Genomic DNA, 13063 nt, shown 5'->3' with positions numbered 1-13063 from the left:
TATATTTTTGAAAAAAAACTTAACTATATTGTTTGCAGGGTATACATTGTATGGTAAAGCCATAAAGAAAAGCAAAGGAATTTTTTAAGTCAGAATAATGGTTACCTCTGGGGACAATGAGAACTCATATGATAAGAGTAGGACAGATGGCCGTGGCTTATGGTTCTGGAGGTGCTTTGTTTCTTGACCTCAGTTGTCCTTACATGAGTATTCACTATATAATTATTTTTAAACTATGCATACGTGTTTGGAAAACTCTTTTGTTCATATAGTATATTTCACACCCACAAAGATGTCCTCTGAGAACAATTTGTGATGGCTAAGTGTCATATTCAAAGGAAAGCAGCAGCTATGTTCTATTTTGATTTTTGCTAAGGTTTTTGCTTTTGCTTTAAAATACATCTGACTAATAAAATAAGTCTTGCTTAACGACCAGGCAAACATCCAATCAAATAAAGCCTTTTCTCTCATGGAGCTTCAATTCTAACAGGGAGAGAAAGGGTACAGACAAGCACGAGGAAGCAAATACCTAATACACCATTTGGGGTAAATATTATTTGGGGGAATTTAATACTCTAAGAGAATCGTGGGGGTACTATTTAGAGATGTTATTCAGAAAAAATCCTTTCTGATTAGTTGTTATTGGAGCAGAGACAGAATGCATCTTTGAACTTGGGATTCTTTTGCAATTTTCCTCAGTGGAAAAGTGAACCAGAAAAATAATGTGCCCAACAGCATAGGGGTGACAGACGAAACTTCTGCCTAGTTTCTGAGCTGGGAGAGAGCATGTCCCCGTAGAAATAAAAATACAGGCCTGACCCTCATGTGCAATTAGGGTCTGAATCTATGGACTAGAAAACTCTCTCCCCAAAGGCGAGGGTTTCACAATAAGAATCAGTTTTAGTCCAATAATACTACTAGAATGCATGGTAGAAGAAATGAAAAATTGCTGAAAACTAATTAACTAAACATCCAAATTAAGAAATTAGGAAGAGAACAGCAGAGAGTAAACTATTAGAAGGAAATAATAAAGGTAAGAGCAAAAATTAATAGAAAATGAAGGTCAAAAAGTGGAGGATGGACAAATCCATAAACTAATTCTTTGAAAAGACTAATAAATAACCAAGTATTTTTCAAGTTTAATTAGGAACAACAAAAAAAAGAATGAATAAGAAGATCTTGCTATAGATAAAATTATCTATTTTTAAAATTACAGCTTTATACCAATACCTTTTAAAACCCTGATGACGTAGAAAATATCCTGGAAAAATATAGGTTAAAATTCTCACTGAAGAACAAAACCTGAGTAAACCTATAATCATTAAAGGAATTCAATCCAAAGTTTAAAGTCTCCCCATCCCCCACCAGCACACACACACACACACACACACACACACACACACACACGTGTGTGTGCGCGCACGCACGCGCGCAAAAACCACCAAGTCCTAATAATTTTACAGGCGAATTCTACGAAAACTTAAAGAAAGAGAGAACACCATCTTACAGAAATTGTGTTGCAGAGAATGGGGTGAAAAAAAGAAAGTCGTGAGTGCATTTTATGAGGCTGGTATAACTTTGATGCCACAACCAGGAAGGTATAATATGAGAAAGGAAAATTAGATGACTGTTGCGCCTAAAACAGAGGTGCAGAAATTCTAGATAAATTATTAGCTAAATAAATCCATGTGAAAAATATCATCAGAGTTTTAAAAATCCTGAATGTGTTGGTTTTATCCTATGAATGCAGAGATGGCTTTAACATTAGGAATATGTTAATATAATTAATCACATTAACAGATTAAAAGAAAGAAACATTTTGTTTCTATGGATGGTGAAAAAGCATTAATTATATATGATTCATGACAAACTCTTAAAAGTAGGAATAAAAAATATCTTTCTTAACCTATTAAAAGGTGTATACTAGAGACCCACAGGAAACATACGTACTTCCAAAAGCTTGTGAAAAAATAGAAATAAAAGATAACACAAATCTTTCCATGAACCTTTTGAAGTACTCTCATATTTAATGGTGGAATTTTAAAAACATTCCTTTAAAATAATGAATGAGACAAGTGTGTCTGCTAGTATCATTTCTATTTAGTGTTGTACTAGTACTAGATAGTAATAATAAACAAAAATAAAATAAAAAAGAATTAAAACTATAAGGATTGGAAAACAGAAGCAAAACTGTCATTCTTCACAGATTATATGATAGTCTACGTAGAAATTTCAGTAGACTCTACAGTCTAACAAAGGACAGTAAAATCTCTAGATACCTAATCACTACTCAAAATAAATGGCATTCCTGTAAGCCAGCAATGAACAGAGAATATATAGTATTTCATCAATTCTGAGGTGCACATTTTTCCCTCACAGTTCATCTCTGAATTTGAAATAAATTCTATAGTCAATATCATTTTACAATTGCTAAGGGTCTGAATTAAAGATGAATTCTTAAAGGCACGATTTATGTTTACTTCTGCCATGGGCCATGGGCACTACTAACCTGAAACCAGCTTATATTAAATTCTGTGTGTAGGAGTTTTTGGACTACACTGGTAGTATGAATTCATACTTCAGATCTGCATGAGTACTGCCTTGTGGTTCAGATTCTCAGGGGAGGGTGTTTTTTTGTCCCTTCACCTGATACTGAGGTTGAGATCTGAGTTCTTCTGCTGTCTCTTTCCATGTGGCATATGTGTTGCTTATACTGAGGCTATAGCCCTCTGGTTCCTAGCTGTGTGTGGAATGTCCTGTTAAGCTCCATTCTTAATGCTACATAAAATAGCAGAATAATAGTACTTCTTATAATTAATGAAATCCTAAAGTAGAGCAATATGACAATATTGTTTAAAGATATTATTAGCAACAAAAGCTATAATGATGTATGGGATATAACCTGTGTAAGAAGGGAAAGGACATTATGGAAGCCAAGTCCAACATTCATAATTTAGATAAATCTGATCATTTTAATTCACTAAAAACTTAAAGGAAGTGAGATTATTTTTTTAAGAGTGCTTTAATTAGGCACAGAAAAATTTTTCCTAGAAAAGATGGTGATCAACTTTCAATTATCAGATAAGTAAATGGGCTTACGACAACTATATTCAGAGATTCATTTTATGTGTGAAATCATTTCTTCAGAAGATATGAGTTACTTGAATGTGTCTTTGAAAGGATATTTTCCCCTGGGGAATTGAAACTAGTTTTGCCTGGAGATCAAGAATAGACATAAGATTACCACATAATGCCTAATGTTCCTCCCTACTTGGTCATGTCTAAAAAGTCCATTCATTCAAACAACTTGTCCAGCACTTATGACATGGCAGGCACTGTGTGAGGCTCTGGGTTTTCAATTGTGAGTGGGAAATAGAGGATATCGGTGCTCTTTTGATCCTCAGTGGAAATAGGAAGATGAGTAAAAAGGGGAGGGAGGAAGATAAAGAATCATTGAAGAAATGAGTTAAATTATGGATTTTTAAATGGGATTTTTTGATTCTGAAAGAACCAAAGAGTGTGCTTATGAGGGTGTGGAGACAAATTACCTTTAAATATGGTGGATGGGGAAGGCCTCTTTCAGGAAGTTTCATCTAGGCTGAGTCCTGTGGGATGAGAAAAAGCCTGCCGTGATTGGGGTAGGGATGGAGCAGGTTGGAAGAAGAGTCTTCCCAATTTCCTGAGGAGAGATGACTTTGCGTCATAAAGCTTGTGTAACTGGGGCTCAGTTGAGCACGGGGGAAATTGGACGTGGGGACACGTAGGCAATGGTGAAGAGTTAGGATTTTATTCCAAGGGCACAGGAAAGCAGATAAGGGTGTTAAACAGGGGAGTGACTATCTGCATTACGTTTTAAGATCGTTTCTTTGTCTGTGATGGGTCTGGTGAGTGGATGAGAGCAGTCAGGGGGTGGAAGAAGGGAAACCAGTGGGAAGGCTGATGTAGTGGTCCAGGCCAGAGGGCTTGTGATGGCCTGACTTAGAGCTGATGCAGGAGAGGGGTGTCAAGACCTAATTTGAGATGTAATTTGGAAATAGAATTGATAAGACTATTCTTAGACCTTACACTCTTTCAATTCTCTTTCCAGTTCTTTTTCTTCCCTTCTTCTCTGCTTCCACGTAGACAAGTAATCAAGGTCTTAGTCTGATTTTCTCTTCAAATTAGCAGGTGCAGGAGGAAGCTAGCTCTATTGGAATGGAAATTTAACCAAAAGTTAAAATGAATTTAATTTAAGAATAGTCTTGTTCTCCTTAATTTAAAAAAAGTTTTCTCTCTTATGTGTGTCTTGCATATATGTTTATCTATTAGTATTGATTTCAATTTGCTTAACCAAAACTGTTCCTTGCTCTTATAAGTGGCTACTTGCACCATTGATATTTTCATATTTAAAAAGAATTTTATTTTCTAAATACCAGTGTTTTTGTTATATAACTTTAGTCCATTTTAGGAACTCCTACCTTAATTATTATTTATATACTCAAGTTTTTAATTAATGGATAATATCTGCTTTTGTATGTGTGACATTTTTTTTAAAAAACTGATCCAAAAGCCTATGATAAGGAATATTGTTTATGTCTTCCCCCTTCCTTCTTTTCTTGATTTATCTTTTCTGATCTGTAAATGATTTTCTTTCTTGCTTCTTCCTGTGCAAATGTCTCCTCTGGCTACATAGGACAGCATCATATCAGTGAAATGGTTTCTATATTAGTCTCGGTAAGCAAGAACTGACATGGGATAGAGTATGAGTCATAAGTGCTAAAGTTCCTTAAATGTAACTGTGTATAATTTATGGCTAATAGTACGTTTTACCTCAGATTAACTCATAAAGTGGGATATGTACATATACACACACACATGCATGAGGGTACTTCAAAAAGTTCATGGAAAATACCATTGAAAGACAATATAAATTTTTCCATGAACTTTTTGTATCAACCATTGAAACATGTCCATCAAAAATACTTTTTTGGTCAGGATTATAACTGGCAAGTTGGGGATTTGCATTTTAGAGGGTAGAAACTCTATAATGTATTCATATTTTATCACTAAAAAGTTCTGTTTAAATTTGGTTTTTAGTGGACCTCTTTTCATGTAAATTTCATATATATGCTTTTGTGACTGTGGTACAGTTGCTAGTTTGAAAAGTAGTCATGAAGACAAGAGAAAATGCATGCTAATGTCTGGGCAGGCCTGAACTCTGCTGCACTTACTAATGGAATGGATCCTCCAAAGAAAATTAACGTAATACTATATCATATTTATATAGTCATGTATTGTATGGATCAAAGACTCAAAATATGAATTCTATATGGAAGTAAGTTCTTTTATTTCTACAATTATAAGCTCCCTCTTTCTGCAAGCAGTGCTTTAGGTTCTTCAAGGAGTTGTGATTAAGAGGATAAAGACAGATTTAAGGCTCAATTATAATCTATCCTATTGCTTTAATAATTTTACCTTGTTTCTGTATTTCAAAGTTCCTTCTTTTTCTTTAAATCTTGGCCCCACTAGCTTATCTCCACGTCACTCTTCTAAGCAGGATAGTCTGCAGTGTTCCTTTCAAATGAAGGTAAAGTTAGAGACACCATCTCCTTTAGCTTTAACATCAGAAATTGACCACTCTCCAAAGGTTTAAAAAGTACTCGAATTATCATTTGGAAACAAGCTTTAAGTCATTAGAACTGGAGAAAGAAAATCTGTCCGTGGACTCCAACATTGTTTTGGGGTTTTTTTATTTTCTTGCTTGTTTTTGCCCTCTTTGTAATTCCCTATATTTTCTCTAAGAAGTATTAATGTTTGTTCTCCAAGTTTGGCTAATGTAGGATAGTCCTTTATGCAGTGAGTAGGTTACAAGGTTATCGATGTGCTGAGATTTTGGTTTTCTCAGCCCTTGAGGCAGCCAGAAGGCCTTAGGTGGCCCAATACACCAGGCTAGAACCCCTTACTCCAGCAGTGAGCAGCATGACAGGACAAATGTCGGGAAGCATCAACAGAGGGAAGGATACTTAGGCAATATAGAGTAAGGGTAAAGGAAGAGAACATTGATAAATAGTGATGGGCTCTTATATACTTTGAAGTGAAATAATTGTTGCAGGTCAGTGATTTTTTAAATGTCTATGGAAATGAGATAAATTGTACAGCTTATTTAAGTGTAAAAAGTGTTACAAAGCAATTTAAAATTCTCAAAATGCTGTCACATCTATAACTTCTCCATTGGTCTTTCTGCTGTCTCCAAAGCTTCCTTAAGGTTCAGAGATTTAAATGACTTACTTGTGTTTAGCACTTTCTAGCATTTTATCTCCATTTTATTAATTAATTAAAGAGACATGCAGATTTTGAAGGAAAACACAAGTGTTTTCATGGCTTCTGTTTTGTCTTGTGTATGAAACAATACAGGTTCTAGAAGTTTGCTAAATATTTCTTGACTTATTTCACTACTGCTAAGTCCAGAGAAGGAAATTTTTTGGAAGACTCTCACACAAATATCTCGATAAGCCTCAGTTTCCTCTTCTACAAGGAGGGAATAAAATAGTATTAATATCATAAGGTCAATGTATGGGCAAAAGGAAAAAATACATGTATTCCACAGGGCTGGGCACATTCGAACTACTCAGTTGTCATTGTACTACATTGACACATGTCATAAGATTTATGAGTATATGTGATAATTTTTGTTCTTTTTCTAAGGTACAACAAAAATTTAGAAGAAGCTAAAAGAATTGGGATAAAGAAAGCTGTTACAGCCAACATTTCTATAGGTGCTGCTTTCCTGCTGATCTATGCGTCATATGCTCTGGCATTCTGGTATGGGACCTCCTTGGTCCTCTCAAATGAATATTCTATTGGACAAGTACTCACTGTAAGTGATGTTATATTAAGAGATAAATCATTATTATAAATGTCAATGAATCAAGTGAGGTTGGCTTGACTTTAGAAGAATATATTTTGAACAACTATTGAATACTACAGAGAAACATGCACTACTAGATTAAAAAGCAGAAAGGAATTAGATGCATCCAACAGCCAGTTTTCTTGTGTTTTTTGTAGATCTCTCACACAATTTCTCCTGTAGCCTAAATAATATTAACACTACCAATCTTCATAGCATTAACTTTCATTTGTTGAAATTATTTCTTTGGCCAAACTTCGCTTTTAATTTCTGATTTACTACTCACAACAACAAATGGCAAAAATACACAGTTTAACTTGTTTTCAAATTCTTTTGAATAACAGCTAATCTACCTTACAAATTTATGGAAGCATAAATTGTTACTCTTACTGAAAGAATATTTTGTTTTGAAGTTTTCTGCATTATAGACCTTTGTACAAGCACAGAAGGCTTGCCATTTAATATTATCCTCTTTTATTTAAAGACAATGAAATACTTTGCAAACCAAGCTTCATCTATATCTTGATGTAATAAAGTACAGGCTGATAAAAAAGTTACTCAGTTTTCATAGGCCAAGCACAAAAATATTGAGTTAATGAGAGACCATATTTTTTTGAGTCCCTTAAAAGTATTCCCTTTCTCAGGAACCAGATTTGTGATAGGGATGTTATAATTGTCTCTCTTGTTTTGTCAGATTGTTGCCTCATTCAACATTTGTGAGTTGTTTGATCAGGAATAGTTTTTACCAAAAAGATTTTTTAGGATAGTGATGCTGAGGGTGAGCCTAGGTTGTGGTAAGAAATGTATTCTGCTTAATATTGTGAGGTAGATAAGCATTTTAAACCAGTGTTCACTAAACCCAAATCTGCCTCACAAACTGGAGGCATTTAGAATAGTGAGTGTTGGGCCGGCCCGTGGCTCACTTAGGAAAGTGTGGTGCTGATAACACCAAGTCAAGGGTTAAGATCCCCTTACCGGTCATCTTTTTTAAAAAAGAAAAAAAAAAAGAATAGTGAGTGTAGGATGTGATATCAGACTGAATGTGGTTCAAATTCTGTCTGTGCCACTTATTAGCTATGTGATTTAGGGACAGCCACCTAAACTTTTCAAGCCTCTGTTACCTCTTCTGCTAAATGGACATGACAGGAATAGTGTGCCCTAACTTTTAGTGTTGCTGTAGGGACTAATTGAGATGATGAATATAGAATCACTTAGAAAGTTCCTTCTTTGTAAGTTATTATACAACATAATTCCTGTGTGGTTTAGAAATAAACAAATAGTGACATTAGTTTCTTCAACCCTAAAGAGAAACAAAATCTTTATCAATAAGAAACTGATTTGGGGCCAGCTGGTTAGCTCAGTTGGCTAGAGCGTGGTGTTATAACACCAAGGTCAAAGGGTTAGGATCCCCATACTGGCCAGCTGCCAAAAAAAAAAAAAAGAGAAACGGATTTGTACAGAACAATAAAACCCCAAAACCTGTTTATCAGACCTCAGAGAGAACACAGTCTGAAAGGAGAAAAATAAAGACTTAACCTGATCAAGAATCATGCCTGTAGGTGTGTGTGCTTTATGATTTACAAAATATTTTCACATACACTGTTTGATCTGATACAACATCTCTAACATTGCTGGGGAGGGAGAGTGGAAAGAATCTTACCTGTTTTTGCAAATGAAGAAATTGAAGCCCAGGGATTCTAAGAGAATGTCCTAAATGCACATAGCCAGTTAATACTAATCTGGAATCCGGACCTGGGTTTGTTTCCTCTTTCCCCTGCTGATGATCTAGGTAAAAATTCTTAGCCATTGAAGGAATATAAAAATATTATATTATAATATTCTGGTTTGTAGAACTTATATCATTGTTTCAATGAGTAAGTGAGACTAATTCTGCTCTCTAAACTGAAAAGTAAACTTAAAAATCTTTTTTACATTTTTTATTTATATTATTTTTAATTGACAAATGTAATACTATTATGATTTGTCAATTAAAAATAATGTAAATAACAACTGTAAAAATTTTTTTACAGTTACTTTTAAAAGTATAATGTAATGTTTTGATATATGTATACAATGTGGAGTGATTAAGTCAAGCTAATTAACATATCGATGACCTCACTTAACATTTTTTGTGGTGATACAGTTGAAATTTACTCTTAGCTATAAACTTTTAAAATATTTTAACATCCAGTATTTATATGTTGCCTTGCCATTTTAAAATTTAATTAGGTGTGTTAGAAGAAGAAAGAGGAATTATGAAAGAAACTGTACTAAACACAATCTAAGTAACTCGATGGTTTTCCTTCACATTCCTCAGATCTTCTTTTCTGTATTAATTGGGGCTTTTAGTGTTGGACAAGCATCTCCAAGCATTGAAGCGTTTGCAAACGCAAGAGGAGCAGCTTATGAAATCTTCAAGATAATTGATAATGTAAGTCTGAGATGGCCATTTATCCATCTAGTTAAAAAATTTTCCAGTTGAGTCAATTCTTTATCACTTTATCCAGTTCTCCACAAGATGTCACTAAAAGTAGTAATAGTAACCTAGTAATCACCTAAAATTTTATTCTGTTTAGAAGCCAAGCATTGACAGCTATTCGAAGAATGGGCACAAACCAGATAATATTAAGGGAAATTTGGAATTCAGAAATGTTCACTTCAGTTACCCATCTCGAAAAGAAGTTAAGGTACAATAATAAATAATTAATCAATGATTACACAATCTATTAGATAAAGAGTTTCTGATATTTTCCTTTAGAGATTGTAAAAAAAAATGTATGTTTAAACCTAGTATTGAACCTGAACTGTCAGTTTTTGCTTTTAAACCCTGTATCTGTGTTCATTTCTCACTTTGTCCTGGTAGGTCTTGAAGGGGCTCAACCTGAAAGTGCAGAATGGGCAGACAGTGGCCCTCGTTGGGAACAGTGGCTGTGGGAAAAGCACAACAGTCCAGCTGATACAGAGGCTCTATGACCCCACAGAGGGCGTGGTGAGATGACTCATGCTGATCTAAACACTGCAGCAATCCCAGTTACCATTACAGATCATTCTGATACTGTCATTTCCATTGCAAATGTATGCAAATCACATTTACTTTTTATTTTAGGTCGATATCGATGGACAGGACATCAGGACCATAAATGTAAGGTATCTGCGGGAAATTATCGGTGTGGTGAGTCAGGAACCTGTGTTGTTTGCCACCACGGTAGCTGAAAACATTCGCTATGGCCGTGAAAATGTCACCATGGATGAGATTGAGAAAGCTGTCAAGGAAGCCAATGCCTATGACTTTATCATGAAACTGCCTCATGTAAGTTGTTCTTGACCTTTTTTATCCTATGAGTGCAAAGTATAAAATACTGGGCTAATACGTAGGAAGTTAAGACAGTACTATAAATTGAAGGAAGCTTCTAAGAAGAGAAATCAAGACTACATCAGATTTTAAAGCTCTTGCTAGCAGAGTTAACTACTAGATGTATTTTTTTTTAATTGGGATTTTTATGGGATTACTTACCAATTTAAAATGTGAGCTGAGATAGGGTGTTTTGTTTTTCGTCTTAAATCCTCCTATATTTTTTGTGTTGTAGAAATTTGACACCCTGGTTGGAGAGAGAGGGGCCCAGCTGAGTGGCGGACAGAAACAGCGAATTGCCATCGCACGAGCCTTGGTCCGCAACCCCAAGATCCTCCTGCTGGACGAGGCCACATCAGCCCTGGACACAGAAAGTGAAGCAGTGGTTCAGGTGGCTCTAGATAAGGTCTGTGAGCCTTAGTTCAAAGCATCCTGACTTGTAAGGATGAGAACATCCCACTGCTAATTGTTCTTAATATTGGTCTTAGGAAAGGAAATTTCTGATAGCTTCTAGGTGATTTCTTTAGCAATTTAAATAAAAGCATCTGTCTTTTTGAAGTCTTTTTCTGTTTGTTTATCTGCCTATTCAACTTCTGTTTATTTCTCTGGGTTTTTTTTAAGTGATACTAAATTTTTATCTAAAGACGCTGGCACATCTTTTAAATTAAACTATGAGAAATATACAAGCAAATGAAAATTGGTCTTCATTGTGATCTTGAAAACTTATCTGTAGGGATGACCCTATTATTTAGATTTTGATAGTATGGAATATTGTCAACAAGAGGAAAATACAGTCTGAAGGTTCACATTTAATTTCCAAGATGTTAATTGCCTCTTGAAGACTCTACGGGAAATGAGAAACTTCTTTACCCCACAAGAGGGGCAGAGAACCTATGGTATTGGAAATCTTCCTGAGCCATGAAACATCTTTGACTATCAACAGAGTTTGACCTTCCTGCAGTTCTTGAGTCCATATGACTCATTCACCAAATAAGATTTGAGAGCTCACTCTGTGCCAGGCACTGTGTGCTTGGTCTCCAGCATATAATGGTAACCAGCTATCTGTGTGAGGACAGGGAATAAAGAGACCTTTTAACCAAAGGTGCTGAGTTGAGATGTAGTAAAATTCAAAGGTGAACCCATATTTGTTTCAACTCTCCCCCTCTCTCATAAAGCAACACTATGTTTCTTTAAACATCCTGTCAATGTGCTTAATAGATTGTTGAGGGAGTTAGGGCTGGCCAGTTAGCTCAGTTGGTTAGAGTATAGCCTTATAACACCAAGGTCACAGGTTCACATCCCTGTACCAGCTAGCTGCCCCTGCCCCAAAAAATTGTTAAGGAAGGAAAAAGCAGTGTACTAAACATTCTGTGAACCAAAATAGAGGCAGGTGGGATTGGGTTGCTTTTACTTCCCCTTCACTTTGCTTATCTGTGATTTCACGTCTGTGTTTTCTAATTGTTTTGCCTTATCTGTGTTTCCTTATTATTCTACGAACTCTGGAACTATGTATTAAATTGTAAATAAAAACAATTTTAAAGGTTGTATTTAAAAGTATTTTTTCTTTAGAGTATAAGTACATTTTGGGGGAATTCCACCTGCCCCCTTTTCTCAAAAACATCCAAAGAACTGATCTACTGTCATCTCTACTTTCTAGTTACTACCACCTAATTTTCTCCATGTATTTCATATATAATTTTTTCTTCTCAGGGTTTTCCACTTCTGTTTTTTAAATTGATCCTGATATCTTTGTGTGTTTGTTTTGAGAATTTTATTGCTAGTTTCTGAAGAGAAACAGAGTAACAAAAATCATAAGCACTGGGAAAGTTACAGAGGTTAAAGAAATCTCAGACAAGTTCTAATTGTCTGGCTCTTTTCCATATTGAACTAAAAACGAGATTGGGCATTTAAAAACACTTACATAGCTCTTTGATTTTTCCGTAATTTGCTCCTACCTGGGAATTAGTATTATTTATTAAGCACTTACTATGTATAAGTCACAGTACTAAGTGCTTTATGTACATTATTTTATTATCACAACAACTTCAGAAGTAAGTACTATTATTATCCCCATTTTACATAAGAATAAAGTGAGCCTCTCACAGATTAAAAGACTTGGATAAAATCCTGGAATTCATAAATGGCAGAACCAAGTTGTGAGTTAAGTCAATGTGATGTTGAAGTCTGGACTTTGCTGCTTCACATTTATTGTCTGTCTTGATCATCCAGGTGGTGATCCTGTGAGATAGGGCATTATAATTCCTAGGGCTGATCACTAGCTGTTATATACGGTAGTCCCCCTTATCCACAGGGAGTATGTTTCAAGACTCCCAGTGGATGCCTGAAACCTTGCATGGTAGGGAACCCAATTGCTGTAAATAGGACCACTTTTCTGTTCATGTCTTCCACCCACGAATTTAATGCACTTTCCATCTTAACTAAGCCCTTATCATGCACTGTGGCCATAACTTTTGCAGTTTGAGGTGCAACAGAAAAGCTAGCACGAATTTCTTTTTCCTTCTTTACAATTTCTCAGATAGAAGATTCGTTCTTACCATAGATCTTAGCAACGTCAGCATGAGTTTTTTCTTCCTTTATTAAGTTGAGAACTTTTACCTTTTCGCTTATAGGAAGCACTTTAAGGCTTCTTTTTGGCATATCCAAATTGCTAGCATCACTACTCTTTTTTTTCCCTCTGCCCCCAGTATCACTACTCTTGGGCTTTGGGGTCATTATGAAGTAAAATAAGGGTTACTTGAACACAAGCACTGTGGTATCATGACAGGTGATCTGGTAACTCAGACAGCTACCAGGTGTCTAAGGGA

At 35.4% G+C, this 13063-nt stretch overlaps 1 protein-coding gene across 1 annotated transcript in view; it reads left to right on the top strand.

The window, feature by feature from the left end:
• ABCB1 (ATP binding cassette subfamily B member 1) overlaps nucleotides 1–13063 on the top strand; it is a 100627-nt gene that overhangs the window by 38727 nt on the left and 48837 nt on the right. Inside the window, exons 8-13 of the mRNA XM_063101044.1 lie at nucleotides 6685–6856; nucleotides 9204–9317; nucleotides 9463–9573; nucleotides 9750–9875; nucleotides 9993–10196; nucleotides 10474–10644. Of these exons, the coding sequence (XP_062957114.1) occupies nucleotides 6685–6856; nucleotides 9204–9317; nucleotides 9463–9573; nucleotides 9750–9875; nucleotides 9993–10196; nucleotides 10474–10644 (898 nt within the window). The remainder of the gene's footprint in view (nucleotides 1–6684; nucleotides 6857–9203; nucleotides 9318–9462; nucleotides 9574–9749; nucleotides 9876–9992; nucleotides 10197–10473; nucleotides 10645–13063) is intronic.

The sequence above is a fragment of the Cynocephalus volans genome, chromosome 6 (assembly GCF_027409185.1).
Source record: "Cynocephalus volans isolate mCynVol1 chromosome 6, mCynVol1.pri, whole genome shotgun sequence".
Taxonomy (NCBI): domain Eukaryota; kingdom Metazoa; phylum Chordata; class Mammalia; order Dermoptera; family Cynocephalidae; genus Cynocephalus; species Cynocephalus volans.
The sequence above is the reverse complement of the archived record's forward strand: the minus strand, read 5'-3'. Positions and strand labels throughout refer to the sequence as shown.